This window comes from Bos grunniens, chromosome 23 (genome assembly GCF_055505025.1).
Source record: "Bos grunniens cultivar Pamir isolate PY7600 chromosome 23, Bosgru_T2T1.0, whole genome shotgun sequence".
Classification (NCBI taxonomy): domain Eukaryota; kingdom Metazoa; phylum Chordata; class Mammalia; order Artiodactyla; family Bovidae; genus Bos; species Bos grunniens.
This window is the reverse complement of record NC_141187.1, coordinates 9021205-9036640: the sequence shown is the minus strand read 5'-3', so window position 1 is coordinate 9036640 and position 15436 is coordinate 9021205. Positions and strand designations below refer to the sequence as shown.

Sequence of the window (15436 nt, the reverse complement as noted above, 5' to 3'; positions counted from 1 at the left end):
GGGTGCTTAATCAGTATTGATATTTGATCCCTGCCAAACAGCCCTTCTCTCAGCCTGCAAGAGAAGCCTGTGATTCGCCCATTTCCAGGATGTGAAAACTGAGACTCAGGGAGGTCAGGGGCCTGCCTGCAGTCACATGAGCTTGTCAAGCTGGAGCTTTGCTGCCACCTGGCAGAGCCTCTCCCCCCTGCTCCTGCAGCAGCTTTCCCACCTGGAAAAAAACCCAGGGGGTGCTGCCCTTCCCTTGCCTGGGGAGAGGCAATCCTGACCACCACTGCCTCTACGCAGGGCTTGAGGTGGCATTTTCCTCGAAGGCCCTGCCCAGGAGCCCCACCCGCCGTCTCCCCAGGCAGGCAGGCCTGCCTCTCACCCTGCCCACCTTTCCATCCACCCTACTGCCCCCACCACCACCTACTGCCTTCCTTTCAGCCCCTACCATCCCCCATGTGCCCTCAGAATGGATCCAGGGGCTGTTTCTCACCTCTGTTTCCCTCAGATATACAGTAAGAGAGAGAGAAACAGAGGCCCATATGCAGCTACCAACAGTGAGAGGTGACGGAAGATGAGGGGTGGAGGAGAGAGACATCGGGCAGGGGCAGCGGCTGGCAAGTTCTGACGTTCAGCTCGACTTGGACCTGCCGAGGGCACCACCACCCTGACTGGTCCCTTTGCGCATATGAGAAAAAGGCAGCTCTCGGGGTCTCAGAGCCCTTCACCCCGGGCCAAGCCCCCAGTACAGGACCCAACCTGCAAGTGGTGCGCAGCCGCCCTCCCCTCGCTGTCTGCACACCAGGGACGGCAGGCCGGGTCTTAATCCCCAGACCAGGGATCGAACCTGTGCCCCCTGCAGTGGAAGCGCAGTGTCCTGAACACTGGACTTCAAAGTAAGTCCTGGGAAGACAGCTTTCAGTGCCGCCCAGGCCTCGGGTCAGACCCACAGATGCATCGGCAGCGTTCCCCGAAAGCCTTTCGGACACACCTGCCTGGCCCCTGGCCCCTTGCAGGGTGGGCCTGTGCCCAGCCCCCTGCACGAGCCCCCCAGGCCTTCCCCCCCAGCAGGTCCCTGGGCCTTGTCATCCCTGCCTTCCCCGCTCATGAGCGTCAAGCTAGGCCCATCCACAGAAGCTGGCCAAGGACCGTCTGGGGCCAGGGAGGGGACCTCAAGCCTGTGTTGACTCAGAGCCCGTTTCTGCTCCCAGCCTCACTGACCTTCCTCCCTGGGGTTCACAGGAACCCAGGGAGCGAGGTGGACCATGCGGTGCCAGGACCCTCACTTGACAGAAAGAGAGGAGCAGGGAGCGGGGGCCCAAGGTTGAGATGCTCCCCAAGAATCTAGCGCCACTTGGCTCAGGTGAGCAGCCGAGGAGCCTGAGCTGCCCGCAGGGCCCAGCCTACCCTGACCCACCATGGTGCCCACCTGTGCCCAGGGGCCGCTGCTGCTGCCCAAAGACACCAGGGGCGGGGGCAGGGTGGCATCTGGACTGCTCTGCACCTCAGGGTCCCCCTCCAGCCTGGGCATGGCTGGCACCAGGTTTGGGGGCCTCCCAGGAAGGGGGAAGGCAGAGAAGTACCCTCTTCGTGGGGTCCGTGAGGAGGGCTGCGTCCATGCAGGAGACACCAGGGAGCCCACAGTCTGCCCTCCGAGGCCCCCAGGCTTCCCACCAGCCAACACCCTGGAGGAAGGAATCAGTGCCCAGGTGAGTCATCTGATCGCAAGGCCACCTCCCAGCTGACTCAGGGGGACAGTCCACATGGGCCTTTCCACCGGTCCCAGCTCAGGGCCTGAGTCAAGGATTCCAGGGGGTGGGCAGCCTGCCTGGGAAGCCCCGGCCCACTTGTGAATCACTAGCCATCTTGTCTCCAAGCCCGGCTCTGAGCCCCGGTCTGGGGGTGGGAGGCAGGGCGCTCACCTTCGCTGGGCTGGGCGGGGCGGGGCAGGAGGTCGGGTTGCTGGCCGCCCCTCACCGCGCCCCCAGCACTACCTGACAGGCAGCTGCTGTTTGCAATCACAATAATTACTCAAGCAGCGGCCGTGTTCTGACACTGATCTTCAGCTCTGTACAGGCCTTGGGCTGGACCCAGTGGGAGCCCCGTGGAGAAGGCCAGACGTGTCTGTAAATAGCAGTGGTGCTGATAAGTGTTGGGGCAGTGTGAGCTCTCACATGTACGCTGGGGGCTCAGAGCCCAGACCCCAACGGGAGACAATGAACCAGCATCCCACGGGCAACCAGCCGGCCCTCCCGGCAAACAGCACCTCCTGGTGTCCAAACTGCACCTAGCCCTCCCCCTCATTGGATGCCCACGAAGCCAGGGATGAAGGTGTGCCTCCCATGAGGAACTCACCCCCACCTTTGCTTCTGGAATTTGGTAGAGCTGGAGGAATGTCTTCTTCTAGATGTCTGGATCTCCCTACACCCAGGGTCCCCAGAGGTGCCCAGCACTCCGCTTGGCAGAGTGGGCCCTGACCAGGGCAGCAGGGTGGGGCCTGGCCCCGCACCGCTGTGGCATACCTCCACTTACCCAGGGGCCCCTCACCTGCCCCAGCCCAGCCCCTGGGGCAGGTCCCCACGGTCTGCTTTCCTGGCTTTGTCCCCGTGCCGGCTGGGCAGGGACTTCCTGCTGGAGAATTCCCGGATCCTCCCAGGAGGCCCCACGCCGGGCCTGGGAACTCAGGAGGAAGGGAAGTCAGGGCCTGCAGGCCTTGGTGCCCCAGGTCCTTCCCCACCGCGGTCAGGTGCACCAGACCTGCCGTCTTCCAGCTCAGATGGGGACCGGGGCTCTGCAGCTGGGGTGGCCTGGGGCCTGTGGGCCCCGACGAGAGAGATCGGGACTCCGGTACACTAGGCTTGTGCAGGACGGGGGGCGGGCTCCGCAGACAGACAGTCAAGGAGCCCAATGCCGAACTGAGTTTTATTAGTAATGTGACAGGCCTGACTTTGACAAGTGGGAGCAGTCAGCCGGGCAGGCCCACCCTGCAGATGCACAGACACGGGTTATCTTGAGACTCCTTGGCCCCAGGGGCTCCTTGAGGTGCCCTGAGAAGCGGGGCTCCGTCCCTCCGCGCCTGCAGGGACCCCGGGCGGCGCCGGCTTCACTCTGGAGGCCAGTTTCCCATTTCGTCCATCTCCTCCAGAAGCAGGTGCTGGGGGTTGCAAGTGGGTGAAAGCAGAGGCCTTGGCGTCTCTGAGCTCTCCTCTTCCTCCTCGGCACCCCCAGAGACGAGCACCCCAAGACCACTTTCCAAAGCTGCCCCCAGGGGCCAGCAGCTGGCCCAGCCCACCAACCCAGAGCCGCCTCCCTGTGGCCTGGGGGGAGCAGCCCCAGCCGGCCCGAGCCCTCCCTCACCTCTGTCCTGGACACCCTGCCGAGGGGGCTCGGCACCCCTACCCCCAGCTCGGGGCGCTGCTTCTGCGGCCTCGGCGCCCCTCTCCCAGGGCCCCAGCATTCCCCAAAGGCCGGGGCTTGGCTTCCTTCCCCCTCAGCCTGGTGTCCCTGAGGGCAGACCAGGAGACAGGGGGTGGTGATGAGGACAGGCCCCTCGACACGCCCCCAGCAGGCTGCCCCGCCCCCGGTGAGGCACCGCCTGAGCCACCATCCAGAAACCCCCTGATGGCCCGCTGTGTGCTCAGGCGACCCTAGGACTGTGCCGCCCGGGACGCCCGGGACAGGGCAGGCCAGCCCAGGGGGCGGCCCTGGAGGGCGCTGGGGAGGAGAGGTCCGTTCAGCAGGAAAAGGCAAAAAAGCAGGAGCCCTACCAGAGACAGGACTTGTGTGGTGTAGGGTGAGGCTCCCCAGAGCACCCGGGGGCACCCTGTGGCATGGCCTAAGGCTCAGGATGAGGGGGAAGCAAGGGTTCCTGGTATTCATGGCCCTCGAGAGGTGAGTCATAATCCCTGACACTGGAGTGCCCTTTGCAGTTGACTGCCACACACTCTTCAGTTCATCTCATCTTCCAATGGCCCCCTTTCCAGGTGAAGACACCAAAGCCCATATTCAAAGTCACAGACTACAGATTTTGCTCCTTCCTTTTGTGATTTGCACAGTCTGCAGGGGGCAGATGTCCACTGAAGGAAAGGGTGAACTGATGAATGAATGGAAATTAACCCAGAAAGGAAATCGACACATTTTTGTCATCAACAGATCTATCAGTGTGCACTCAGAGAAGCCTGGACGGACCTAACCTTTAAGGCCAACGTCAAAGAGGGCGGGCTGGGGGTGGTCCCCATTGTTACCCCTGGCAACTCACTTGCGCCTGTGTGTGTTTGTGGGAGGAAGTGTGGATGTGAATGGGAGACGGAAAAAGAGCGACCTTATGCAAATGACAGAGGCGCAAGAAAGCCATGAAGCCGCCTGATAAACTCCCTCTTCGTGGAGATGAGGAAACTGAGTCCCAGAGAGGGCGAGGGACTTGCCCGGAACCACACAGCAAATGCACGGCAGTGACGCCTTAGCAACGGGCTCTGGGCTAAGTGAGAGCCAGCCAGATGGAGAAGTGTGTGCTTAGGAGGCCGGGGTCCTGCTCTCAGAGAGACCACCATGGAGAAGGACTTGTGCCCTTCCTGCCCAGCAGGGTGCGTGGGTGGCTGGAGCCTGGGCCCGCAGCCTACGGAGAGGGGAGGTCTCCAGCCCCAGGCTCCCGGGCCGCAAGCAGGGCGGGGTGGTGGGAGGGTGGGTGTACCTGGCCATCCACGACGCCCGCCTCCTCCAGGGTGATCTCTGGCTGGGTCAGCAGCTCCCGGCCGTCATAGCCGCCCATCTTCCAGAGGCGGGACTCCCGCTGAACGACCAGAAGCTTCTTTAGCTCCGCCTCCACAAAACCTGAGAGCCAGAGAGAAGGGCATGGGACAAGCAGGAGCGGGCAGCTGCAGCCTGCCGGGGATCTGAGGAAGACGAAGTGGCCCCAGCTCTCCAAACCTCTCCCTGTCCTGCGTGGCCCCTGGTCACCCCGAGTCGGGCCCCTGGAGCCCGCCAGACTCCACCTCCCCACCGCCCAGCCTGTCCCAGGATGCTCACTGGGCTCCCTGCTCCCATCCCGAGCGTGAATCTCTTTACCTGCCTCCGGGGGGGACAGTGTTCATTCGAGGGGCAGACATTTCCTTCACCACGCCCCGCCTCCCCCAGCCATCAATTCCAGCGTACCAACCCGGAGTAACCCAAACCACGGGGGTTCAAGCCCCAGCTCTTCCACTGACCAGCGAGGTGATCATGGACAAATTACTTAACCCCTCTGGGACCCAGTGATCTCACAGGGAAGCGAAGACGGTATAACAGGACCGACCTCAGAGTCAGAATGCAGTATTTCATGAAAAGTGCTTAGGAGAGGGTTTGGCTCGTGGTAAGGCAAATGTCAATGGAGACTTTACTGGAGGCTGTCATTCATTACCACTAAGCCATCTGCTCGCCCCACCAGGGTGGCGAGGTGGTTGCAATGGGAGGAGGGGGTCCCCTGGGCACCGTCACATCAAGTGCACACCTGAGGGGAAAACTGGGGGTGCAGGGGGGCGCCACTGAAGGAGTTAGAATTCTGGGCTGGGAAAGGGTGCTGCTGGAGGAGCCACGGTACCTGTCGTAACCCGCCCCCCACCCCTCAAGCCTTCCCCCCCTCCCAGGCCCACACCCAGCTTCTTCTGGGGACCGGCGCCCGCAGGTCAGCCGGCCTGAGCGATCATTTTAAGTCCTGTGCTTCCCCCTGGTGGTGTTAACCGGTGTTGCATCCGAGAGCCGCTCCATCAAAGCGGGGCTGGGGCGGGGTGAGGGGGTACGGGCGGCACACCCACCCACTGTGTCCGTTGACCTGAAGGCCTTATGCAGCGGGGACTGGAGAGTGACGACGCCCGGCACGCAGAGCTTGAGGGCGCTGTCTTCCTCCGCCGCCGCCGCCTCTTCCTCGCCGGGCTCCTCTCGGGGCAGGCCTTCCTTGAGAGGGAACTGAGGGTGGACGGCCATCCCGCAGGTGAGGGGGGCACCTGAGCCCGGGCCCCACCCCGACCCCGGCCCCCGAGCAGAAAGCAGGAGCGGCAAGACGGACGCACTCTCCCGGGCCCAGCCCTGCCTCCGCCCGCCCCCTCGCGCCGGGGCCCCACGGACCTTGGCCATGGCCCCTTTCTGCAGCCGCTTGTACAAGCCGAGGAGGCGGTTCCAGGGAGCTGCCCCCACCTTGGAGGAGGCCAGCCTTGGGTCACCTGTGGAGGGCAGTGGTCACTGGGAGCCCACAGCAAAGGGTGGAGGCCCAGCCTGAGGAGCACGGGTCCATCGGGAGGGCTGAGCTACGGCCAGCTTTCCTTGTGTCCTTTGGCAAACGCCGGCTATGTGCCAGGCACAGTTCTAGGCACTTCACGGAGAGAGAACGTCTCACTTAATCCTTGCTAAGGCCCTCTGACAGAGGTGCTATCACACTCCCATTCTACAGATGGGGAAACTGAGATGCACAAAGACTGAGCGACTTGCCGCCCTCACACCTGCACCGAGTGTAGCTGGGATCCAGCTCCGCTCAGACTGCCCCGCGTCCCCCGGGCCCCCCCCACCCCCGGCCCGATGCCCTGGCCATCCCCCGGGGCCTGTGGCCACCGCACTCACCATCGAGCAGACATTCCTCCTCCCTGGTGAAGGCCTCGGGGCTGAACTCCAGTGGCCCCACGGCCCTCCGCACGCATCCCGGCTCCACCGCCAAGGCCTGGGCAGAGTGGCCCCTGACCCCAGAGCACAGTCAGATGGGGGTGGCAGGTGGGGCCTGAGAGGTGGTGAAGGTCCCACACCCCCGTGGAAGCCCCGCTCAGCTCCTCCACCCCCCTGCTCCCCCCTGCTCCCTGCTCTGCCCTCTGGGGTCTTCACAGAGGGAGATGATACCCCCAAAAGTGGGGTGAGAGGGGGATGAGGAGGGGAGGGGCCCAGCAAGGAGCTGGGAAGTGATGGGAGGCCCAGCTCACCCCACACGCACCCTTCCTCGTCCCTGGCCTGTGCCCTTGTCCTTTTGGTGCCCCTATACACAACCCCTCACTTGCAGGAGGAGCCCTGTCTCTGCCTCCCTCTGCCCTCTCCACCCTTGATGTGGACGACCATGCCCACCCAGTCCTCTGCCCACCCAAGGAGTCCGTTCCTGATAGTGAAAGTCACTCAGTCATGTCGGACTCTTTGTAACCCCATGGACTTTACAGTCTATGGAATTCTCCAGGCCAGAATACCGGAGTAGGTAGCCGTTCCCTTCTCCAGGGGATCTTCCCAACAGAGGGATCTAACCCAGGTCTCCCGCATTGCAGGTGGATTCTTTACCGGCGGAGCCACCAGGGAAGCCCAAGAATACTAGAGTGGGTAGCCTATCCCTTCTCCAGCGGATCTTCTCAACCCAGGAATCAGACTGGGGTCTCCTGCCTTGCAGGTGGGTTCTTTACTGGCTGAGCCACCAGGGAAGCCCCTGGTCCCTCCCCAGTTCTGGTTGTCAAACCTCAGGCCCACGTCCCCCTCCCTCCTGACACCCTGGCTCCCCCTAGCTCCTCCATTCGCGGCCCAGCCCCTCACCTTTCTGAGGTCCCCGTATTCCCTGAGGCCTCCCCTGTGGCCGCCTCTTCCCTCTCCTCCAGCTCAGACAAGTGGCCCAGCACCTCCTGGCTTCCTCTGGGCAGGACTGGCTTCACCTCTACGCCCTGAGCCACGACCCTCAGGACCTCTGCTGGAGGGGAGGTCTGGGCCCCAGGGTCCCCCATCTCCAGCCCTGAGGGGCTTGGCTGCGGCAGGGCCCCAGGGCGGGCGAAGGGCAGCGTGGCGGGAGGCCTGGACTCCCTCCTCCCGGCTCGTCCCTGACAGTCGGTCATCAAGGGGACGGCGTCCTGCCCCCTCAGGGGCCACGACTGGCCCCTCCGCAGGGCCCTGTCTGAGTTCTTCGGGCTGCGCTTGCTGCCCACCAACCTCCGGAAAAAGCAGAACATGGAGGAGCGGCCCAAAATTCGGGGTCGAGGGCTTGAAGCAGGGGCCTCCATCCTGAAAGGGTCCCTGACTCAGAGGGAGGGGCCGCAGCAGACACCACAGGACCAACTGCTTAAGAACAGAAGGGGGTTTTCAAATTGAAAACCTCCAGTTGGAAACTTCCAGGAGTTCTAGAAGGCAGAGGGGGGAGGGGGGATTCGTTGGGGCAGACAGTGCAGGGGTTTTGACGAGGCCTAGGGAGCCAGCTGGGGTGGGGGGAGCTTGGGGGTTGGGGAGGCCCCAGGAGACAGTGGTGGGGGCAGGCAGAGGAGTCCAGAGGAACCCCAGCTCTGAGGATGGGGTGGTGGCCCAGGGCTTTCTCCTCCCCGCCTGTCCCCCTGCAGCCGCTGCCGTCCTTGGGAAGCACTCATTCCCCGGCAGCTGTCCTCCCCCTTCCCTCCCTTCTCAGCGTCCAGCTGGCACGGGCCCACCGTGCCCTCTTTCCTTCGTACCTGCCCGGCACAGTCAGGGGGACGTCACATTTCCTCTGTGGAGACCACCAAGGTAGGTGCCTGGTGCACAGTCTTAACTGCACGCTGAATCTCAATTTAGTATTATTCCCGGAGACCTGATTATAAACCCGTCTCAGTGACCTTGGGAGAGGTTCCTTAGATCAGCTGAGTCTCAGTTTGTTCCCCTGTAAGATGGGTGTGGCCCACTGCACCAACTTCCCAGGGTTGTTCCAAAGTGCTCTTATTTATTTTTTTAATATTTATTTATTGGGCTGCACTGTGTCTGAGTTGCAGCACGTGAACTCTTAGTTGCTATGTGTGGGCTCTAGTTCCCTGACCAGGGATCGAACCCAGACCTCCCTGCGTTAGGAGGACAGTCTTAGCCACTGGACCACCAAAGGAAGTCTGTCCAAAGGGCTTTTAAAGTGCCTGGCACACAGTGGGGCTCAAGGAACCACCCCATCCTGGCTGTTTTGCTGGCACTGATGGAAGGGAGCAGGGGACAAATCAAGAATGAGGACTGGGAACCAGGGTGGGGGAAAAGCCGTGGGGGAGGAGGAGGGGAAGCCACTTTCTCCTGCGGAGCCCAGACCCGCCTCAGGCCACGGGGCTGCGGCTTCGCATCCGGCGGCCACTGAGCAACTTCCTCTAGAGGGAGCTGATGGGAGCCGGGAGCCGCCGGCGCCTCTATGATCGCTGCAGCCCCGTGGGTCCCCAGGGCCGCGCTGGGACCGGCAGAGGCTGCACTCCAGACACCGGGGATCCACTGACTCCCCTTCCTGGAAGCCAGGCCTGGGGACACGACCCTGGGAGCAGCCCCCGGCCCCTCAGGATCTCTGGCCTCCGCCCCGCTGGGCCATCCCGGGCCTGGGCCAGGGTCCGGGGAGGTAAGCTGGGAGAGTCCTGCCCATGCCCCCTTCCCTGGGCAGCCCCAGGCCCGGGGTGAGGCAGGGAGCCCCTGGGGAGCCCTCTGGGGAGAGGAATGCCTCTGTGAAGCTTGCCCTGGCAGCTCCACCAACCCTCGATGGTGGCCCTATCCAGCAGGGGCTCCCTCGGGCTGCCCCTGAGGCGGCCCTCTTGCCCTGGCCCTGGCTGCCCGAGAATTGCATGCCAAAGAGCCAGGTTCTTTAGCAGTCTGGGGGATGGGAGTGGAGGTCAGAGTCAAGGTCAAGGGCAGCGGGAGACCATTCACAGTGCTTCCTGCTGCCCCAGGAGTCCTAAGACTAGGTTGGGATCTGCCCCCTCCCCCCCAACTCCAGCAGCATCCTGGGCCTGGCCAACCCAAAAGGTGGGGCACAGCGGACTCTCCCCACCAGGAAGTCAGGCCGCTTGGATGGGGGCAGAGGAAGTCCCGGGTCGGCTCAGGCCTCTGGCCCTGGGGCGGGTTCCAAGGCTCCACCTCATCCCCAGCCGTGAGCCCCAGGGGTAGTGGGAGAGGGAGCTGAGGTGCAGTTAGCATCCTAAGCCCTGATGTCCTGGGGGCACCACGTTTGGGTACCAAGGGAGGGAGAAAGGCGCCTTGTTTGGGAAGCAGCTTCTAGGATGCGGGGTGTCAGGCAAAGGTCTGTCTTAAGCAGGAGGGGGACCGCGGGCTGCAGGAGGGGCGAGTCCCTTCTCCCTGTCCCTGCCCCCTTGGCAGTGAAGAGGTGGGGCGCACAGGTGGACCCTCCCCACCCTTCTCCTGAGGCCCTTTGGAAAATGGCCCCAGGCCTGAGCGGGGTAGGGTATACGGTTCACAGGCCCTCCCAGGGAGGAGGGCGTACACAGGCCCTCCCAGGGAGGAGGGCTACACAGGCCCTCCCAGGGGGGAGAGGGTGGCCTGTGTGTTGGGCCCAGGCTGGGCCCTCCGGAGTGGGGAGAGGAGGGGGCTTCCTGCCTGGGTGATGGAGGCAGCTTTGGGGTGCGGGGAAATGAGGAGGGTGCAAACTGAAAGTGAAACAGCTTATGTCCAGGAAACACTTGCTCTGCCCAGGGTTCACTGAGCCGCCAGGGGCTGTGGCCAGAACCCGGAAAAGGAGGGAAACGGGGGCCGGAGACAGGAGGGCAAGGGCTACACGTGGTTTCCTCAGCCACCTGCTAGGCAGGCGGGGCAAAGGCAGAGACCGACGCCGGCAACTGGGAAGTAAGTCTGACCTGAGCGCTGAGGAGAGCATGGACACGTGTGGAAATTCAGTCACCCTGACGCCTTGACAAGGCCTGTGGCCCGGGGCGTTCCTTGAGCCTCAGTTTTCCCACCTGTGCAGTGGGCATGACGGTGCCTACCCTGCCACGCTACCCACCGCGTCCCACACCTCCTCCCGCACGTGTGAGGAGGACACCACAGGTCCGAGTTGGAAAACAGGCGTGCTCTGACTAGCCGGACGGGAAGTGGGGCCTTCAGGGACGGCCTTCAGGGGTCACTGGCTGGAAGGTAGTGAGTCTGCGGTGAGTGTGGACTGGATGGGGTTCAGAGGGCCCCAGCAGCAGCGGAAGGAAACCCTGCCTCTGAAACTCACCTCCCTGGCCCAGGAACGGGGTAAGACGTGACTAGACAGCTGCTTGGGCACTGCTGTGGCCTCCCCGCCCTGGGGCCTGCGCTGGTCCCCAGCGGGGGCAGTCTTGGCTGCCTGGCCTTTCTCAGCCCCAGTCTTCCTTGAAGAGCCGCCAGTGAAGTGATAAGTTCTTGGGTCAGTGGGTCTTTCAGGAGGGGGCCCTCCCCGCCTCCACAGACTGCCGGAGCCCCTGGTCCCACCTCTGCTTTCCTATCTGCCCCCAACACAGACTGAAGCTGCTTTTCTCCCCAGGACCTGAGGAATGGCTTCCGGACAAGGCCCAGGTCCCCCCGGGCAGGACTGCGACGAGCCTGACCCCTCCTCCACCTCAGGTAAGGGTCTGTCTGCCCCCTCACCCACCCCATAACCACCGGGGCCAGCTGGGAGGTTGGCGAGAGCAGACCTGGACAGTCCCAGGGGCCCAACTCAGTTTACCCGCCTTGCACAAAGGAGAAAAGCACCTCCCCACCCAGTGTGGGCGGCCCACTGGCTCACCAGCGGGGGTGCCGGCAAGACCAAGCCCCAGGAGCAGAGTGGGGAAGGACATGTGGAGGCCGAGGGAGGGGGCGGTGAGTCTGAGGAGGACACCCTGCCCTTCCTGGGCAGCCGGGCAGGATGGGTGAGCAGGAGGGAAGGCGTGGGGCGGGGCTGTCTTATCCCAGCTGGAGAAATAAGGAAGTGAGGCAGCTTATCACCTGATCAGGGCTGCTCAACAGGGAGACTGGGCTGTTAGACTCTGGGGAGGAAGGAAGAGAGTGCCCTCTTCCAAGGGGACCACCGGAAGGCTGGCAGCTCTGCCACCCAGCACAGGCTGCTTCCTGGACTTTGGGTTCCATCCCAGGCCACTCACTATGTCCCAATGTGACTTTCCTGGGCTGCAGTCCGTTCCCTAAGCCAAGCCATACGGCCAGGTGCCTTGGACACTAAAAGCCAGAGACCCAAACTCCTGGGAATCTATCCTGGCCACACTGCTCACTCCAGCCACATGACCTCACGCAAGTTATGCAAACACCGTGCCTCAGTTTCCTCATCTGTAAACGGGGCGGTGGCCTCCACGAGGCTGCTGTGAGAAGACAGCTCTACTCAGAGTCAGCCCTAGGTGTCACCTGAGGGCTAGAGGTGGGACAGATGTGTCCCCCAGCAGAGGGAACCCTCCTCCCCAGAGCACTTCCTCCCTGACTCCCGGCTTTGGTCCCCAGAGGAGCAGGTAGCCCGGGACACCGAGGAGGTCTTCCGCAGCTACGTCTTTTACCGCCATCAGCAGGAACAGGAGGCCGAGGGGGCGGCTGCGCCTACTGACCCAGAGATGGTCACCTTGCACCCAGAACCTAGCAGGTGAGCTGCGGCCCCTGGACATGCTGAGAGAAGCGGAGACTCAGGCAGGGTCACCGTGCTGGTCCTGGCAGCTGAGCAAGCCTGGGGGCTTCTCCTGCTGCTGCCCTTTTGCATTCGGGTCACCGCTCCCATCCCAGAACCGGCACCCTTTTCAGCACAGCCTGCCCCTTGTGCCTGGGCCCAGCCCTCATGTCTGAGCACACGGTCAGGACTTCCCAGGAGGGGCGCCCGAGGCCAGGGCATCTCAGGCAGGAGCGGTTTGCTGCCAGCCCGGGCCCCAACTCACTGGCCGCCTCCCGCTCCTCCAGCACCATGGGGCAGGTGGGCCGCCAGCTCGCCGTCATCGGGGACGACATCAACCGGCGCTATGATGCGGAGTTCCAGGCCATGCTGCAGCACCTGCAGCCAACAGCAGACAACGCCTATGAGTACTTCACCAAGATCGCGTCCAGGTAGCCCCGGCCACCGCCCCTCCACGGCGCTGTCCCCACCGCGCCAGGCCCTGCCCGTGAAACGGGAGACAGCTTCTCTGCTGGTGTCAGGAGACATGTTTTCTGTCCCTGCCTCTGCTGTTAACTCACGTGTGGCTTTGGGCCCCCGTCTTTCTCTTTCTAAGCCCAGACTCCTCATCTTTGTACACAAGGGCACAGCCTTCATAAGCCCTGATACCAACATGAGCTGGTAGATCAGGACTGTGTGTGTGGGGTGGGGCTCGCAGTGGGGGTGTTCCCAGAGCTCCCCAGCACTGCTGGGACACAGCTGTTGTTCTGATTGGGAGCCACATTTCACACAAAAATGGTTGCTGGACCTGGCTTCAGCCCACCGGGTCCTGAAAATGACTTCCTGATGCTGAGATCTGGCCTCAAGAGACCAGCAGCCTGGGCAAATCCTAGCTTCGCCATTTACCGGCTTCATGACACATCCTAGTTTTCAGTCTCCTGGTCCGTAAACTAGGGGGAATACGCTTAGGATTGCGTGCACACTTAGAGGTGTTAGCCGTTGTCACCATGCGGATTAAGGAAGTCAGTCGCGGGGTAGATTCGAGGCTGAGGGTGACGGCAGGAGCAGGAGATGGAATCAGTGCTCAGAGCTGAACACCCTGCCTGTGTCCTTAGAGGCCACCGCCAACTCCGCTGTGATTCCAAGACTGTCCTAACCTCCTCTTCTGTCCTTTTCTCTCTGCCGTCCCGGGCTGCCAGGCCAGCAGCAGCACCCACAGGTAATCTCCCTGCTGCCTCTACCCACCTGCTCTGCCCTCCACATTCTGTGTACCTTTGAGCCCCAGCAGCAGCGCCCCACTCATCTGCCCTCTGAGCTTTCTCCTTTCACAGGGACACGGGCTCTTCCCAGATCGAGGCCAGGCTGGGGCAGCCTCTGCCCCCCCAGTTCACGGCTAAGCCATTTTTGCTTTCCAGCAGGGAGGAGATGGGGACGGGGGGTCCAAAGGGATGGGAGGGGGAAGGAAGTAGAAGGCCCCCCCAGGGGTCTCCAGCAACGGCATCTCCCCTGCCCGCAGCCTGTTTGAGAGCGGTATCAACTGGGGCCGCGTGGTGGCTCTGCTGGGCTTTGGCTACCGCCTGGCCCTCCACGTCTACCAGCGTGGCCTGACCGGCTTCCTGGGCCAGGTGACCCGCTTCGTGGCCGACTTCATGCTGCGTCGCTCCATCGCCCGGTGGATCGCGCAGAGGGGTGGCTGGGTGAGTGCCTGAGCATTGGTCACCCTCTCCCTGCTACTGGAGCCCCGCCTCCCAGCCCCACCCTGGCCCCGGGAGCCACCAGCACCCTCCGCCCATGACCCTCCTGTCTCTCCTGGCAGGTGGCAGCCCTGGACTTGGGGAACGGCCCCATCAAGAGCGTAGCCATCGTTCTGGCTGTGGTTTTGTTGGGCCAGTTTGTGGTACGAAGATTCTTCAAGTCATGACTCCTGGAGGGGCCCTTTGGGGTCCTGAGACCCTTCTGTGGACTTTGACCCCGGCTTCTCCTCTCACCTCCTCTCTAACAGGGGTGTCCCCCTGCCCCCCATTAAGAGCACAGAAGCTTTAGTAAGTGGGCACTCCAGCTTTGGAGCGCCCCTGCCCAGGGGCATCCATCAGACTGCTGGGTGCTCCAACATTGCATGGTGCTAACGGACCCCCTCTCAGAGTGGGGCGGTGGCCTCTCCCTTAGCTCTCTGGGACCCCCTCAGCCCTGTCTGCTCGGTGCTGGGGAGACTGATAACTTGGGGAAGCAAGAAGCTGGGAACCACTTCTCCCAAGTCGTCGTTAACGGTTTTAGCTTTTTATAATACCCTTAGGAGGGAACCCCTCCTTCCCACCACTCTGCCCAAAGCCAGGACAGCTGGGCTGTGGGGGTTAGTAGCTCTACCCTTCCCCAGAATTTAGCAGTTCTGGAAGGTTGAGCTTGAAAGCTGGGCCTGGAGCCCAGTCCTGGCCTTTCCTAAGCATCAGGTTCCCCGGGAACAGGACTGGGGCGGGGCGGGGCCAGGTGCCGGGGAAGGTGCTCCTCGGCTCCCCCCCAGCCCCTGCTACCCTCTTCCCCGCCCGGCCGGCCCATACTAACTTTGCAGGTGGACTCTCAGGGATTCGGGGTGGGGTGGAGTGGGGTGCAGGCCAGAGCTCCTGAGGGCCTCTGTCCCCCCACGTTACCACTTGCTCCCACCCATCACTACAAGCGCAGCTCACCACACCCACCTACTCCAGGTGAGGAAGGGAGGGGTCTCGTCTGAGTGCACTGCCCGGGTCCCCACCTCACCTGGGCTACAGGGTTTAGGACTGCAGTTTGTCATTGTCAGGGAAAGGAGGGGTAGGGAGCCCATCTTGAAGTTTCTGAGTGAGAGAAGGGCTAGAAACACCACTAGAAACCCCAGGGTTGGGGCCCTCCCTTCTGGCCTGGGCACAGTGTAATCTGGGGGTATGCACAGGGGAACTGTGAATACTTGAACTCCGCCCCCAACCTCTACCCTCCGCACCCCACACCTGCCTGAGCCCCTCCTGATGGTGGGGTCAAGTGCCTCGTCTATCTTGCACAGCTGAGGGATTCAGAGGTCAGGGGAGAGGAGTTCTTGATTAAACCAAATGCAGGGAGGGGACGCAGAGGGAGCTGCCTGGCCACCTCCCACCCTCTTGAGTGTGTCTGAAAATAAACTGCAACCCCCACTCA

At 62.8% G+C, this 15436-nt stretch overlaps 2 protein-coding genes across 5 annotated transcripts; one reads left to right on the top strand and one right to left on the bottom strand.

Annotated features, from left to right (window-relative positions):
- Positions 1 to 2891: 2891 nt before the first annotated feature.
- On the bottom strand, positions 2892 to 7993 carry LOC147346594 (gametogenetin-binding protein 1-like). 2 transcript variants are annotated; one of them, XM_086371194.1, is made up of 6 exons: positions 7516 to 7993; positions 6577 to 6689; positions 6088 to 6182; positions 5778 to 5928; positions 4679 to 4818; positions 2892 to 3142 (listed from the first exon to the last, which is right to left on the bottom strand). In XM_086371194.1, the coding sequence occupies exons 1-6, from the start codon at positions 7971 to 7973 to the stop codon at positions 3092 to 3094; spliced, it is 1008 nt and encodes a 335-aa protein (XP_086227320.1). In that variant the 5' UTR covers positions 7974 to 7993; the 3' UTR covers positions 2892 to 3091. The 2 variants fall into 2 exon arrangements, with proteins under 2 accessions (XP_086227320.1, XP_086227322.1); XM_086371196.1 differs by having other exon boundaries at positions 5778 to 5916.
- A 1068-nt stretch (positions 7994 to 9061) lies between these two features.
- BAK1 (BCL2 antagonist/killer 1) lies at positions 9062 to 15436 on the top strand. Of its 3 annotated transcripts, none has more exons than XM_086371197.1 (6): positions 9062 to 9298; positions 11195 to 11274; positions 12142 to 12277; positions 12586 to 12729; positions 13794 to 13974; positions 14094 to 15436. In XM_086371197.1, exons 2-6 carry the CDS (start codon positions 11205 to 11207, stop codon positions 14196 to 14198), a joined length of 636 nt encoding a protein of 211 aa, XP_086227323.1. In that variant the 5' UTR covers positions 9062 to 9298; positions 11195 to 11204; the 3' UTR covers positions 14199 to 15436. The 3 variants fall into 3 exon arrangements, with proteins under 3 accessions (XP_086227323.1, XP_086227324.1, XP_086227325.1); XM_086371198.1 differs by lacking the exon at positions 9062 to 9298 and adding an exon at positions 10426 to 10533; XM_086371199.1 differs by lacking the exon at positions 9062 to 9298 and adding an exon at positions 10531 to 10926.

Excerpts from the sequence above, each read along its gene's own strand:
- LOC147346594 (XM_086371194.1), bottom strand. The coding sequence starts at position 7,973 with ATGGAGGCCCCTGCTTCAAGCCCTCGACCCCGAATTTTGGGCCGCTCC. Across the intron at positions 5,929-6,087 it reads AGAAAGGGGCCATGGCCAAG|TTCCCTCTCAAGGAAGGCCT; the intron begins GTCCGTGGGGCC and ends GTCCACCCTCAG. Across the intron at positions 4,819-5,777 it reads CAGGTCAACGGACACAGTGG|GTTTTGTGGAGGCGGAGCTA; the intron begins GTGGGTGTGCCG and ends TCTGGCTCTCAG.
- BAK1 (XM_086371197.1), top strand. The coding sequence starts at position 11,205 with ATGGCTTCCGGACAAGGCCCAGGTCCCCCCGGGCAGGACTGCGACGAG. Across the intron at positions 12,278-12,585 it reads TTGCACCCAGAACCTAGCAG|CACCATGGGGCAGGTGGGCC; the intron begins GTGAGCTGCGGC and ends CCGCTCCTCCAG. Across the intron at positions 13,975-14,093 it reads TCGCGCAGAGGGGTGGCTGG|GTGGCAGCCCTGGACTTGGG; the intron begins GTGAGTGCCTGA and ends CTCTCCTGGCAG.